The sequence below is a fragment of the Callorhinus ursinus genome, unplaced genomic scaffold (assembly GCF_003265705.2).
Source record: "Callorhinus ursinus isolate GAN/ISIS: 27379988/994484 unplaced genomic scaffold, GSC_fseal_2.0 scaffold35, whole genome shotgun sequence".
NCBI lineage: Eukaryota > Metazoa > Chordata > Mammalia > Carnivora > Otariidae > Callorhinus > Callorhinus ursinus.
In genome coordinates, this window is record NW_027397097.1 from 6,945,836 (window position 1) to 6,962,561 (window position 16,726).

At 37.0% G+C, this 16,726-nt stretch overlaps 2 protein-coding genes across 3 annotated transcripts in view; one reads left to right on the forward strand and one right to left on the reverse strand.

The window, feature by feature from the left end:
• RSF1 (remodeling and spacing factor 1) overlaps positions 1 to 16,726 on the reverse strand; it is a 159,412-nt gene that overhangs the window by 98,363 nt on the left and 44,323 nt on the right. For both annotated transcript variants that reach the window (XM_025894141.2, XM_025894140.2), the window contains exon 2: positions 14,513 to 14,604. In XM_025894141.2, the coding sequence (XP_025749926.1) occupies positions 14,513 to 14,604 (92 nt within the window). The remainder of the gene's footprint in view (positions 1 to 14,512; positions 14,605 to 16,726) is intronic.
• On the forward strand, positions 830 to 1,069 carry LOC112840716 (cytochrome c oxidase subunit 8A, mitochondrial-like). The gene has a single exon (XM_073879607.1). It carries the CDS (start codon positions 860 to 862, stop codon positions 1,067 to 1,069), a length of 210 nt encoding a protein of 69 aa, XP_073735708.1. The 5' UTR covers positions 830 to 859.

The window sequence follows — 16,726 nt, forward strand, 5'->3', positions numbered from 1 at the left end:
AAAAAAAAAAATCTCAGGGGCACCTGGTTGGCTCAGATGGTTAAGCGCCTGCCTTCGGCTCAGGTCATGATCTCAGGTTCCTGAGATCGAGCCCCGCGTCAGGCCCCCTGCTCAGCAGGAAGCCTGCTTCTCCCTCTCCCTCTACTGCTCCCCCTGCTTGTGCTCTCTCACTCTCTCTATCAAATAAATAAATAAAATCTTTAAAAAAATTTTTTTTTCTTAAAAGAAGGCTAAATCAATCAGGACTTGGTAATATACTAAATGTGAAGGACAAAAAAAAAAACAAAAAAAAACACCCAGAATGACCATCAGGTTTGTTTAAATGACTGAAAAGACAATGGTACCATCTACCAAGCCAAGGAACAATAAAACCCTAGGTTACAAAAAACTACAGTTGACCCCCGAACAATGCAGGCATTAGACATTCCAATCCTGTGCACATTTAAAAATCTGCATGTAACTTTTGACTCCCCCAAATCTTAAATACTAATAGCCCACTACTGACCAGAAGCTTTACCTAAAACATAAAAAGTCGATTAACACATATTTATATTACAGACTGTATTCTTAAATAGAGGTAAGAAAATGTTACAAAAATCATAAGGAAGTGAAGATACACTTACAGTACTATACTGTATTTACTTTAAAAATTCTGCATGTAAGTGGACAGGTGTACAAGCCCATATTTTAAGGGTCAACTATCCTACAAATTTAACACCAAATCTACCCAAGTTCTGGTTCTCTATTACTAACTTGAATACATTGCTAAGAATAAGTATTTCTCTTTGGGTCTTAAAATCTTCCTCTGTTGCCACTCTGACTTCCTGACTTGGGCTCCTGCTGGCCACTGTCTGAAGTCATGTCTGTGCTGACGCCCCTGCTGCTGAGAGGCCTGACAGGCCTAACCCGGCAGCTCCTGGTGCTGTGGGCCCAGATGGATTCCAAACCGCCACAGGAGCAGCTGGGGGTCACGGATGTCACCACTGGGCTCACCTCCTGCTTCCTGTGTTTCTTCTTGTCATCAGGCTGGGTCCTGTCACATCTGGAGACCTACAAGAAGCGGGAGTGAAAGGGGCTGTGCTGTCCCTCACCCTGTGATCTGACCACCCCTGGCCTGTCCTGATCATGTCTGTCTTCCTGGATCATGTCTTTCAATTACAGTGACCTCTTCTGCAATCATGACCTCTCCATTTCTCCTCTGTGACATCCTGGGACCAAATATATTGGCCCTGCTCAGTAAGGGCCCCCTTGTAACAATGTAGTCTAGTTAAACCTTGAAAAAAATATATCTTCATCTGTTAAATCAAGAGCTCTGAAAGTAAGAAGTCAGGATTTAGTTTGGAAAATGAGGAGTCAAGGATGATACTTAGATTTCTGGTTTGGGTAAGCAGATGGGGGTGCTGGTGCTATTTAACCAAAGGTATCAGTCAGGGTAGTCTAGGTTATCCTGCAGTAAAAATAACCGTAAATCTCAACCATTCACAACAGTGGTTGGCAAACTATGGCCCACAGACTGAATGCTTGTTTTTGTAAAGGAAGTTTTATTACAATACAGCCATATCCATTCATTTAGGAATTGTCTGTAGCTTTGATGGAGACCATAAAGAACAAAAGTCTAAAATATCTAGTATCTGACCCTTTAAGAAATACTGTGCTGATCCCTCAGTTACAGCAACAAGTTTATTTCTGGCCTACACTATATGTTGATGACAGGTTAGCAGTGGCTTTGTAACCTATCATTTTCACCCCAAAATGGGCAGCAATGACTTAAAAAAAAATTCTGCATACAAATCATCATCATAGCAAAGGGAATAGAGAACATGGAGAATACCTAGTGCTCTTAAAGCATCTGCTGGGGGGTTGGGGTGAAGAAGCTTCTGTTCAAAAGTGTAACTATTACTTTTCCTTGCATTTCATGGGAATAAAAACAAGTCACATGTCCATGCCTGAATTCACTAGCAAGGGGATATATACTCTTCCCAAAGGGAGGGAAACCAAATCTTGTTCAGTTGCCCCAAACAAATCTGCTCCCTCTGACCCAGTTTCCAGAGTTTATGACACTAAGGAAGGGTAGGTATTCTCTAACCTACTTTACAAATAGGTAAGATTATGTGACTGTGCTCTTCTTAAAAGAACAACAGAAGTGAAGTATGCAAATTCTGCCTCACTTCTTAAAAGAAAACTGCTTGGGGGCGCCTGGGTGGCTCACTTGTTAAGCATCTGCCTTCGGCTCAGGTCATGATCCCGGGGTCCTGGGATCGAGCCCCACATCGGGCTCCCTGCTCAGAGGGGAGTCTGCTTCTCCCTCTCCCACTTCCCCTGCCTGTGTTCCCTCTCTCGCTGTGTCTCTGTCAAATAAATAAATAAAATCTTTAAAAAAAAAAAAAGAAAATTGTTTGCCCTATACTTTCTTTCCCCTTCCTGCAGCTTGAAGCACATTCTACAACAAAGAAAAGTAAAATACCCTATGGTGGAACAATAAAATGTGAAGAATCTGGATCTCTGAATAATCTCATTAAACACAGTTGTTCCAGGGGTAGTAAAGTCAGATTGTTTAATAGAGACAAATAAATTTATTGCCTATTTAACCAATTATATTTTGGAGTCTCTTTCTTACAGCAGTTTAGTCTCTACCTCATGTTGATTCATTAGCATTTTTTTCAAAGCAGATGTTCAATATGTAGTTGAGTATATTCAGGCTTTGAACTAAGATTCAGGATGAAAATATAAGTCATTAACACATGGGGTTTTAAAGTCATGAGAATAGACAAGAATACCCAATGAGAATATATAAAATGATACTAGAGGAAGGTCTAGAATAGACCTCTATAGTATAAAAACTTTCAAGAGCTTAGACAGAAAGATCTGGGAAAGGAGACTAATTGGGGTAAAAAGGAAAATCAGGAAACTACTGTAGGAAAGCAGCTAAAAGATAAGAGTGTCATGAGGAAAGATCAGAGAAATTAAAAAGATGTGGAATAAAAAGTATCACCTTTTATGGATTTACTTCCCATCACTGCCCTCCACCCCCGCCTTGGTTATGAGCCAAATCCAGTAACTTTATGCTTTACTTTATGCTACTTTACTTTATGCTAACAAGGAGAATATGGCAAAAGTGATAGTACGTTGTGGCTATGATTTGGTTACAAAAAGATCATGACTTTTGTCTTTGGGCCCTCTCTCTCACCCACTGGCTCTGGTGCAATGTGGTAAGCAGCCCCATGGAGAAGCAATGCCCTATGTAACTGCCAATGCTCTGAGGTAGACTGTAGAGAAACCATGACAAGAAACTGAATACTGTCAATAGCCATGTTATTGAAATCAGAAGGGATCCTCCTCCAGTTCTGCCTTCACATGAGACTGCATGCCAGGCTAACAGCTTGACTGCAGCCTAATGAGAAACTCTGAGCCAGAGGTATCCCGGTAGGTCCCACTCAAATTCCTAACACACAAAAATTGCAAGAGAATAAATGTCTGATGTTCATGTTTTGTTTGCTTGTTTTAAAATTTTATTTATTTATTTATCAGAGAGAGAGAGAGAGAGCGCGCACAAATGCACACAAGCAGGAGGAGCAGCAGGCTTCCCACGGAGCAAGAAGCCCAATGCGGGACTCGATCCCAGGACCGTGTAATCATGACCTGAGCTGAAGGGAGATGCTTCACTGACTGAACCACCCAGGCGTCCCACATTTTTGTTTTTTAAAGATTTTTTATTTATTGATTTGACAGAGAGAGAGAGACAGAGCACAAGCAGGGGGAGCGGCAGGCAAGGGAGAAGCAGGCTCCCCACTGAGCAAGGAGTCCCATGTGGGGCTCAATCCCAGGACCCTGCAATCATGACCCGACTGACTTATTTCACTTAGCATTATAAGTTATACCTCCATCCATGTTGTTGCAAATGGCAAGATTTCATTCTTTTTTATGGCTAAATAATATTCCATTGTGTGCATGCGTGTGCGCACACACACACACACCACCTTTTTATCCATTTATCTATCAATGGACACTTGGGCTGCTTCTGTACCTTGACTTGTAAATAAAGCTGCTATAAACACAGGGGTGCACGTATCCCTTTTAATTAGTGTTTTTGGATTCTTTGGGTAAATACCCAGGAGAACGGTTGCTGGACCATACAGTTTTATTTTTAACTTTGTAAGGAACCTACATACTATTTTTGACAGTGGCTGTACAGTTTGCTTCCCACCAACAGTGCAAGAGGGTTCTTTTTTCTTCACATCCTCACCAATGCCTGTTGTTTCTTTTGTTGTTGATTTTAGCCATTCTGACAGGTGTGAGGTGTTATTTCATTGAAATTTTGGTTTGCATTTCCCTGAAAATAAGTGATGATTAACATCCTTTCAGAAAGTGTCTGTTGGTCATCTGTATTTCTTCTTTGGAGAAATGTCTGTTCATGTCTATTGCCCATTTTTAATTGGGTTATTTATTTTTGCATGTTCAGTTTTTATAAGTTCCTTATATATTTTGGATACTAACCCTTTATCAGAAATGTCATTTGCCCATTCCACAGGTTGTCTTTCAGTTTTATCCACTGTCCGTCGCTGTTTGGAAACTTTTATTTTATTAAGTCCCAACAGTTTATTTTTGCTTGCTTCCCTTGCCTCAGGAGACGTATCTAGAAAAAAAGCTGCTATGGCCCATGTCAAAGAGGTTACTATGGTTTCAGGTCTCACAGTTAGTCATTTAATCCATTTTTAATTTATTTTTGTGTCTGGTGTAAGAGAGTGATCCAATTTCTGTCCAGTTTTCCCAACACCATTTGTTGAAGAGACTGTCTTTTTCCCACTGGACATTCTTTCCTACTTTATCAAAGATTAATTGACAATACAGTTATGGGTTCATTTTTGGGTTTTCTATTCTGTTTCATTGATCTATGTGTCTATTTCAGTGCTAGTACCATACTGTTTTGATTACTACAGCTTTGTAACATAACTTGAAATCAGGAATTGAGATGCCTCCAGCTTTGCTTTTCTTTTCTTTTTCAAGATTGCTTTGGTTAGTCAGGATCTTTTGTGGTTTCATACACATTTCAGACCTGTTTATTCTAGTTCTGTGAAAAATGCTGTTGGCATTTTGGTATGGATTACATTCAAGGTGTAGATTGCTGTGGGTAGTTTATAGACATTTTAACAATATCTGTCCTTCTAATCCATGAGCATGGGATGTCTTTCCATTTCTTTCTGTCATCTTCAATTTCTTTCACCAGTGCTTTATAGTTTTCAGAGTAAAGGTCTTTTACCTCTTTGGTTAGGTTTATTATTCCTAGGTGTATTATTGTTTTTGGTGCAATTGTAAATGGGACTGGTTTTTAATTTCTCTTTCTACTGCTTCATTATTGGTGTACAGAATCACAGCAGATTTTTCTGTACATTGATTTTGTATCCTGAAAATGTATGGAATTCGTTTATCAGTTCTAGCAGTTTCTTGGTGTAGGTTTTCAGGTTTTCTAGGTATAGTATCATGTCACCTGCAAATAATGAAAATTTGACTTCTTCCTTAACCAATCTGGATGCCTTTTATTTCTTTTTGTTGTCTGAATGGTGTGGCTAGGACTTCCAGTACTATGTTGAATAAAAGTGGTGAGAGGGGAAATCCTTGCCTTGTTCCTGACCTTAGGGGAAAAGTTCTCAGTTCTTCCCCACTGAGGATGATGTTAGCTGTGAGTTTTTAATATATGGCCTTTATCATGCTGAGGTATGTTCCCTCTAAAATTCTGTTGAGGGTTTTTATAATGAATAGATACTGTATTTCTCAAATGCTTTTTCTGTCTATTGAAATGATAATATGGTTTTTATCCTTTCTCTTATTGATGTAATGTATCCTGTTGATTGATTTGCAAATACTGAACCACCCTTGCAACCCAGGAATAAATCCCACTAGATCATGGTGAATGGTTTTTTTAATGTATTGTTGAATTCGGTTTGCTAATATTTTATTGAGGATTTTTGCATCTATGTTCATCAGGGATATTGGCTGGTAGTTCTCTTTTGTAGTGGTGTCTTTATCTGGTTTTGGTATCAGGATAATGCTGGCCTCATAGAACGAATTTGGAAGTTTTCCTTCCTTTTCTATTTTTTGGAATAGTTTGAGAAGAACAGGTATTAACTCTTCCTGAAATGTTTGGTAGAATTCGCCTGTGAAGCCATCTGGTCCTGGACTTTTGTTTGTTGGGAGGTTTTGGATTACTAATTCCATTTCTTTTTTTTTCTTTCTTTTTTAATTATGTTAATCACCACACATTACATCATTAGTTTTTGATGTAGTGTTCCATGATTCATTGTTTGCGTATAACACCCAGTGCTCCATGCAGAACATGCCCTCTTTAATACCCATCACCAGGCTAACCCAGCCCCCCACCCCCCTCCTCCCTCCCCTCTAGAACCCTCAGTTTGTTTTTCAGAGTCCATAGTCTCTCATGGTTCGTCTCCCCCTCCAATTTCCCCCCCTTCATTCTTCCCCTCCTGCTATCTTCTTCTTTTTTTCATTGCTGATAACTGTTCTGTTCAAATCTTCTTTTTCTTCCTGTTTCAGTTTGGGTAGTTTATATGTTTCTAGGAACTTAGCCATTTCTCCTAGGTTGTTCAATTTGTTGGCAGAGTTTTTTCATAATATTCTTTTATAATTGTTTGTAAATTTGTGGTGTTGACTTACTTCTCCTCTCTCCTTTATGATTTTGAGTCTTTTTTATTTCTTGACAAGTCTGGCTAGAAGTTTATCAATCATTGATTTTTTTCGAAGAACAATCTCCTGGTTTTACTAATCTGTTCTTTTGTTTTTGTTTTAGTTTATCATTTATTTCTGCTCTAATCTTTATTATTTCCTTCCTTCTACTGGTTTTAGGTTTCATTTGTTGTTTTTTATAGCTCTCTTTTTTTTTTAAAGATTTTGTTTATTTATTTGACAGAGAGAGACACACAGCGAGAGAGGGAACACAAGCAGGGGGAGTGGGAGAGGGAGAAGCAGGCTCCCCACTGAGCAGGGAGCCCGATGTGGGGCTCGATCCCAGGACCCTGGGATCATGACCTGAGCCAAAGGCAGCTGCTTAACCGACTGAGCCACCCAGGCACCCCAAGTTTTTTGTTGCTTCTTAACATATACTGCTACTATAAACTTTCTGCTTAGAACCACTTTTGCTGCAGCCTACAGGTTTTGGACTATTGTGTTTCCATTTTCATTTGTTTCAATGTACTTTTTATTTCTTCTTTTATTTCCTGGTTGACCCATTCATTGTGTAGCATGTTATTTAACCTCCATGTATTTGTGATCTTTCTAGACTTTTTCTCCTGGTTGATTTCCAGTGTCATAGCATTGTGGACAGAGAAGATGCATGGGATGACTTCAATCTTCTTCAATTTGTTGAGACTGATTTTATGATGCTAATGTGTATCTATTCTGAAGAACATTCTGCGCACACTTGAAAAGAACGTGTATTCTGCTGTTTTAGGATAAAATGTTCTGAATTTATCTGTTAAACCCATCTGCTCCAGTGTGTCATTCAAAGCCACTGTTTCCCTGTTGATGTTCTGATTGGATGACCTGTCAACTGACATAAGTAGGGTATTAAAGTCTCCTAGTATTCACTGTATTACTATTGATTAGTTCCTTAGGTTTGTTAACTTTTTATGTATTTGGGTGCTCCTATGTGGGGTATATTTACATAAATATTTACAATTATATCTTCTTGTTGGATTGTCCCTTTATTTATACAAGTCCTTCTTTATGTCTTATTACAGTCTTTGTTTTACAGTTTGTTTTGTCTGATATGAATATTGCTACTCAGGCTTTCTTTTGACATCCATTTGCATGATAGAGGTTTCTCCATTCCCTCACTTTTAATCTGCAAGTGTCTTCTGGTGTAAAATGAGTCTCTTGTAGGCAGCATATAGATGGGTCTTGTTTTTTTAACCCATCCTGTCACCTTACTTCTTTTCACTGGACTATTTAATTCATTTACATTAGAAGCAATTAGTGATAAATATGTATTTATTGCCATTTTATTACCTTTTTTGTGGTTGTTTCTGAAAATTTTCTCTGATCCTTTTTTGTCTTTCACACTTTGCTGATTTTCTTTAGTGATATACTTGGTTTTCTTTTTCTTCATTCTTTGTAGGTTTATTAGTACTTTCCAATATATGGTTACCATTAGGTTTCTTGACAACCTCTTGTGCATATAGCAGCCTACATTAAGTTGATGGTTATTTAATTTTGAACCCACTTTTTCTTCTCTCCTCCCTAGATTTTAGGTGTATGTTACTGATTTTTTTTTTTTTTTTAAGTAGGCTCCATGCCCAGCATGGAGCCCAAGGTGGGCCTTGAACTCATGACCCTGAGGATTAAGACCTGGGTTGAGATCAAGAGTAGGATGCACTTATACCACTCATGTGTAGGTGATGTTACTATATTTTATAATTTTTTTGTGAATATCTTGACTCATTTTTCTTTACAGAAATATTCATTTTCCCTGCTTTTCTGTTTCCTACCTTTATACTATATCCCCTTTCCATTCAAAGAGTCCCCTTTAACATTTCTCACGGGGCTGGTTTAAGTGGTCATGAACTCCTTTACTTTTTTTTTTTTTTAAAGATTTTATCTTTGAGAGAGAAAGCACGTATGGGGGGGCAGTGGGGAGGGACAGAGGGAGAAGCAGACTCTCCACTGAGCAGGGAGCCCGACGAGGGACTCAATCCCAGGACCCTGGGATCATGACCGGAGCCAAAAGCATACACTTAATTGAATGAGCCACCCAGGCACCTGTGAACTCCTTTATTTTTTATTTATCTGAGAAACTCTTTATTTCTCCTTCTATTCTGAATGATAGCCTTGCTGGATAGAGTATTTTTGGATGCAGATTTTTCTAATTCAACACTTTGAATGAATATATAATACCACTCCCTTCTGACTTGCAAAGATTCTGCTGAAACATCTCCTGCTAGCCTTATGAGTTTTCCCTTGTAAGTTACTGAATTCTTTTGTCTTGCTGCTTTTTTAAGATTTTGTACTTGGCAAATTTATTTATTTATTTTTTAAAGATTTTATTTATTTGAGCAAGAGAGGGAACACAAGCAGGGGGAGTGGGAGCGGGAGAAGCAGGCTCTCTGCTGAGCAGGGAGCCTGATGTGGGGCTTGATCCCAGGACTCTGGGATCATGACCCAAGCCAAAGGCTGACGCTTAACGACTGAGCTACTCAGGCGCCCCTATACTTGGCAAATTTAATTACCGTATGTCTTGGTTTGGGTCTGCTTTTGTTGATTTTGATGGAATTCTCTGTGACTCCTGGATCTGGATGTCTGTTTCCTTCCCCAAATTAGGGAAGTTTTCAGCTATCATTTCTTCAAATAAATTTTCTGCCCTCTTTTCTCTCTCTTCTTTTTCTGGGACTACTATAATATGAATGTTATTATATTTGATGAGTCACTGAGTTTCTATTCTTGTTTTATGTAGTTCTTTTTTTCCTCTCTTTTGTTCAGTTTGATTACTTTCCATTACTTTGTCTTCTAGGTCGCTAATTTCTTCCTCTTCTCTTCCATCCTGCTATGCATTCCATCAAGCGTGTTTCTGATTTCATTTTTTAAGCCCTTTACCTCTTCTATGTTGTTCCTTATCCCTATGTTAAGGGTCTCACTCATGTCTTCCACTCTTTTCTCAAGTCCAGTGAGCCTCTCTGTGATCACTGCTTTAAATTCTCTATTAGGCATGTTACTTATAGCTGTTTTGCTTATATCTCTGGCCATGCCTTATCCTGTCCTTTCATTTGGGATCCTCATTTTGTCTGCCTCTCTGTGTCTGTTTCTGAGTGTTAAGAAAGTAAGCTAAGTCTTCTGCTCTTGAAAATAGTGACTTTACGAAGAGGAGGTCCTGGAGTACCCTGCAGTGCAATGTCCCCTACTCACCAGAAACTGGCACTTCAGGAGAGTATCTTATGTGTGTTGCTTACTTACTGGTATCATTTTGATCATTAATAATGCTGAGTATATTTAAATATGTTAACTGGATATTATGGTATTCCATTTTGTTAAGTGCTTTATCAAATTTTGATTTCCAACAAAAGCAGGACTTGAGATGAGATCAAACAGTTTATTTGGAAAGTGATCCAAGGAAGGCCTCAAAGAGCAGACATACAAGTCCAAACAATCACAGAACTTGTTGCATACTGGTGACCAGCCACAGTATCAATCTGGAGTACTCTGCTTCTTTCTTTCATGTTTCTTTATCCTCTTTGTACCAGAGACAGTTTCAGACTTCACCCAGAAAACTTCAACCAACGGACATCCGGGAGAACACAGTTTGCGATGTGCTGAGCATTAGGCACAGCTCAGAGAACGGCAGACTTGATATTTGTTGTTTTCACCAGCTAGGTTCTGAAGCCACTTGTCATGAAAGCAATACATAACTAATACAGAATGGAAAAGGGAGGATGGGTGAAAGCTAAAGGGAAATAAAAAATTAAGGAAGAGTTTATTGTTCTTTAATAAAATAATAGAGACTTTAGCATTCAAAAAGGATAAGGGAAAAATATCTATCTGTCCTTAGGTGTGTGTGCTGTACATAAACTCTATTTATAGGGCAGCAAAAGTCTTAAAAATCAGAAAAAAAGGAAAATCAGAAAAGACAGTAGATATAAGTATGAAATTAGCAAACCTCACTAAATACCTAGGTAGAAAAATTATTTTTTAATATTGAAGGACCTTTTCTACATCCACACACACACGTATACATCCACACACACACGTTAAGTGAGGCCATAAAAACAAGTGTCAACAAAATTAACAATCAAAAATCACACAAAGTATGTTCTACATAATGGAATGAAATTAGAAACCAGTAACAGGAAAAGGAATTGGCAAAATTTCCATGTATGTGGAAATTAAACAACATACAACCAAATAATAGGTCAAAGAAGAAATCACTAGAGAAATGGGAAAATAGTTTCAGATGAAAGAAAATTAAATGTAACATACCAATTTATGGAATGAAGCTAAAGCAGGGAGTAAAGATGGAATATAATAGCTGAAAATGTCTATGTTAAAAAGAAGAGGAAGATCTCAAATCAATAACCTAAACTTCCACCTTAATACCAGAAAAGAACAAACTAAACCCAATGGAAATGAAAGGAAAGAATAAAATAGAAAAACAATAGGGAAATTCAATAAAACCATTAAGTGGTTTTTAAAAGATCAACAAAATTGATAAACCTATAGCTATGCTGACCAAGAAAAAAAAGAACATGCAAAATTAGTAAATTAAGGAAAGAGGGGATATTACTACTACCTATACATAAATAAGATTACAAATGAATACTATGAACAATCGAATGCCAATAAGCTAGATAAGCTAAATAAAATGAACAATTTCCCAGAGAGAAACAAGCTATTGAAATTGATTCAAGAAGAAATACAAATCTGAACTTACAGAAGAAACTGAGTAAACAAACAAAAACAAAACTTCCAACAAAGAAAAGCCCAAACCCAGATGGTTTTACTGCTAGATTCTAACAAATGTTTAAAGAATTAACATTAATACTTCATGAACACTTACCAAAAAAAAGGAGGAAATAATTTGCAACTAATTCTATGAGGTCATAGACCTCTCAAGAAAACAACACATCAGTATCCCTTAAGAATATAGACACAAAAATCCTCAACAATAAATTAGCAAACCAAATCTAGCAACATATAAAAAGGTTTATGAACCATGACCAAATGGGACTGATTACAGGATTGCAACTGTTTCAACCAATGAAAATTAATCAAATTAATACATCATGTTAATAAAGGAAAAAACCACAAGGTTATCTCAATAGATACAGAAAAGACATCTGACAAAATCTAATACCTTTCATGATAAAAATACTCAACATACTAGGAAGAGACTTTTCTCAACCTGATAAAGAACATCTATGATGTATCTAATATCATACTAAATCTTAAAATATTGAAAAGCTTCCCCCAGGATCAGAAACATGACATCTGCTCTCATCATTTCTATACAACAGTGTACCAGAAGGTCTAATGAATGCAATTATGCAAGAAAAAGAAATAAAGGGTCTCCAGACTGCAAAGGAGAAAGTAAAACTATCTAGATGTGCAGATGACATAATCTTATATACAGAAGATCTTAAAAATCCACAATAAAACTATTTGAGCTAATAATCAAGTCTGGCAAAATTGCAAGATACAAAAATTAAATGTATTTCTAACATTAGCAATGAATGATCTGAAAATGAAATTAAGAAAATAATTGCATTTATAACAGCATCAAAACCAAGAAAATACTAAGGAATTGAACAAATTAAGTGTAGTACTGGACTCAGTAAACTACAAAATGTTTTTGAAAGGAATTAAAGACCTAAATATTTTGAAAGGCATCCTATTTTCATGGATCAGATTTATTTTTGTTAAGAAGCTAATACTCCCCAAATTTATCTACAGATTATACCTAACCCTATCTAAATCATAGCTAGCATTTTTGCAGAAATAAACAAGCTGATACTTAAACTCATTAAGAAAATGCATGGGAAACAGAATAGCCAAAACAATATTGAAAATATACAAAAATTAACCTAAAAGAGACCATAGATCTAAACATAAAAGTCAAACGTACAGAACTGTTAGTATAGATTATAGGATATCTTCATGATCTTGGGTTGAGCAATGGTTTCTTAGTTATGACACCAAAGCACTAGCCACAAAGAAAAAAAATATATTGGATTTCATCAAAATTAGAACTTTTGTGCATGAAGAACATTACATAGATAGTAAAAAGACAACACACAAAATGGGAGAAAATGTATGCAAAATCATATACCTGGTAAGGGTCTAGTATGCACAATATATAAAGAGCTCTTTAAACTCAAGAACAAAAAGACAAACAACCAACTAAACAATGTAGGATAGGAGTAGGCATTTTTCCAAAGATATACAACAGCCAACAAGCATATGAAAAGAATGCTCACCATCATTTAGTCATAAGGAAAATGCAAATCAAAACCACAATGAGAACACTTTACACCCACTAGGATGGTTAAAATCAATCAATCAATCAATCAATCATAAGTGTTGGTGAGGAAGGATGTGGAAAAGCTGGAACCCTCATAAATCCTTAGTGGTAATGTAAAATGGTGCAGCTCTGGAAAACAGTCTGGCGGTTCCTCAAACAGTTAAACATAGAATTACCATATGACCCAGCAATTCCACTCTAGATATAAGAAATAAATCACATGTCTACCCAAACCTCTATGTAAGTGTTCACAGCAACGCTTTTCATAATAGTCAAAAGATGTAAACAAGCCAAATATCATAAACTGGTAAGTCGATAAATAAAAAGTGGCATATGCATATGATGGAACATTATTCAGGCATAAAACGGAACAAAGTACTGGGGTGCCTGGGTGGCTCAGTCGGTTAAGCACTGACTCTTGACCTCAGCTCAGGTCTCAATCTCAGTTGTTGAGTTCAAGCCCCACATTGGGCTCCATGCTGGGTGCAGAGCCTACTTAAAAAAAAAAAAAAAAAAAAAAAAAAAGAACAAAGCACTGATTCTTTCTAAATTTCTGACTCAGAGAATCAGTGAGCTGATTAAAATGATTATTGTTTCATGTCACTTAATTCGGAATGGTGTATAATACAGCAAAGATAACTGGAAAAGTACATGCAATTTTCATAGTAAAAACAAGCCAACTCTTGTTCCCTGATGGTTCCTCTTTTCATAGTGCTCTAAAGTCACATACACAACTCCCCACAAAAGAAAGCAGATATGAAAATACATGGGTATAGAAACACATACATTTTTCAAAACATAAGAAAATTACATCATTTTCAAAATACCAGAAAATATCACCTAACCTTCTGGTATGTTATAGAATGCAAAATACTCCCAAAGATATCATGGAGGTAGGTATACACATCAGCTTAGGCTTCCAAAACCTGTGTAGTTTTCAAGGTTTGGATGCAATTTCAGACAATTTTTCCTAAATGGTCTTGCCTTTAATAGGGTTTATCATAAAGCAACACTTTTCTGATTTCCCAGGTTGTTCTCACTGAGAATAGATCTGGCCTTATTGGTAACTTTGAAGTCTCCTATATTTGACTTAAAGGTGTTAGGACATTTTACCTTTTAAGTAACAGACAGATTCTGGCTCTGTCTATGCATACTGTGTGATCTCAAGGAAAAATGACAACTTTCTTTGCCTTATCTATGTCTTACTTGATTCCATCAGGATGATTTTAAGGATTAAATGAGAGAAGACATGAAAAGTCCTGGGCACACAGTGTTAGGCACAAAAGAAACAGAACACCTCTGAAACCTAACCTTAGGACTCAAGACTATGGCTTAGTAGCTGCAGAAGAGAATCACATACTAATAATAATTATATGGATTTCTAAGTCATATTTTGCAATTTTTAGTAGACCATTTTAAAAGTTAAGCATATTATGAAACACATCAATTTATGCTAAAGTAATATTTCAGTAACAGAGGTTAATTTTTAATATTTACCTTGATTAAATATTTTTCCCATCTGTCTGCTGTAACAGATTTGCCAATCTTCCTCATCAACTTCAAATGGAGCTCCACCAATTCTTTTGGTACTTAAAAAAAGAAAAAAATACTGTTAACCAGCAGAATAAAATGTTTACAAACATTTAAGATGATAAAAAAAGAACTTTCCCAGGGCACCTGGGTGGTTCAGTCAGTTAAGCGTCCTTCGGCTCAGGTCATGATCCCAGGAATTCTGGTGATTGAGTACCTGCTTCTCCCTTTCCCTGCCACTCCTCTTGTTTGTGCTCTCTCTCTCTCTGCCAAATAAATAAAATCTTAAAAAAAAAAAAAAGACCTTTCCTCAACCCTGAATACTTTTTCAAAATAGATGATGTTGATGTTAGCTCTCTCTTAAACCCTGAATCAGAAAAGACTAAACTAGGGCAAGAAATAACTGAAAACCACTCTCTTAAAGATGAGAAGGAATATTCATTCACATTTTCTTTCAAAGTATTATCAAGTAAGAATGAACCTGAGGGGCGCCTGGGTGGGTCAGTTGGTTAAGTGTCTGCCTTAGACTCGGGTCATGATCCTGGGGTCCTGGGATCGAGCCCCACATTGGGCTCTCTGCTCAGTGGGAAGCCTGCTTCTCCCTCTCTCTCTGACCCTCCACCCTGTTCGTGCTCTCACTCGCTCTCTCTCAAACGAATAAATAAAAAATCTTAAAAAAAAAGAAAAGAATGAACCTGAATGTAATCTGTGGATTTTTAGAGTGATAATGATGTGTTATTGTAGGTTCATCAATTGTAACAAATGTACTTCTGTGGTGCCAGGGTGTGGATAGTGGGGAGGTTCTATGTGTTGGGGAAGAGGGTATATGTGAACTCTCTGTACTTTGTGCTCTTTATTTCTGTGAATCTAAAACTGCTCTAAAAAATAAAGCCCATAAAAAAAAAATACCATCAAGTAAAAGCCTTTAACCATACAAGTAAAATTTCTACTAGTGTTTATTTCTCATAACACATATTTGGAATAATTTACTCTTATTGCAAACCAAGACACAGATCCAATCCACTGAATTAGGAAAGAATCAAGGAATATAAATTCCAAGTTGATAAATATCTCAGAAATAGAGTCTAATGGTTTTCAAACTATTTCACAAAACTACTCTTTCAATCTATACCTTCTCTAAGTGCTAAAGTCCTTTATAGCATCCCTATGGATCGTCACTTGACAACCTTTAGGGACAGAAGACTGACTTATCTTCTGAAGTTCTAGTTATTAGAAAGTTAGCCTTAGATGTGGTCAAAATTTGCCTTCCTATACCTTCCTTCTCTGGTTCTTACTCTTATTCTCTAGCTTCAAAGACAATACTTTCAATTCCTCTTCTGTTGGAATCTTCAAGTATTTGAAGATTGTTTTATCTTCCCTCAGGTTTTCTCTTCTAACTGTAAACAACCAGAGTTCCATATATCCCTTGGGCATGATCTGATTATGTTGTTTAATTACATGAGTTAGACTTGAGGGAAATAAAGGACACATATATATGCCTATCAAATTTAGCATTTCCCAAATACCAAATACCACTAGTAACCTAAGAGAAATTGGAGGTATACTTTCTAAAAAGGTTTTATAATCAAGTACAATAGAAAAATACTGAATCCAAAAAACAGTTGTTTGGTTGTTGCTGTTGTGGTTTTACTGCAGTACTTCTTGACGTCTTTATTGACTGATCTTATGTGTACTGTGAATATCCAAGAAAAGGATATAATCTGCACATTCCCTAATATCTTATCATGGAATTTTTGTGTGTGTGAAACATACACTACCTTATCTTAGGACACAAGTGCTCTAAAGACAGGTTGGGAAATGATGGACTAATTTTCAGTGATTCTTTCAGACTCTTCATTCTCCACTAAAGCCAATTTTAACTTGAAATGACCTTGGAGTATAAAAACACTCACCCCTTAATCTCAGGAAACAAACTGAGTGTTGCTGAGTGGTGGGGGGTGGGAGGGATGGGGTGGCTGGGTGATAGACATTGGGGAGGGTATGTGCTATGGTGAGCGCTGTGAATTGTGCAAGACTTTTGAATCACAGATCTGTACTTCTGAAACAAATAATGCAAGATATGTTAAGAAAAAAGAAAAAGAAGAAGATAGCAGGAGGGGAAGAATGAAGGGGAGTAAGTCGGAGGGGGAGACGAACCATGAGAGATGATGGACTCTGAAA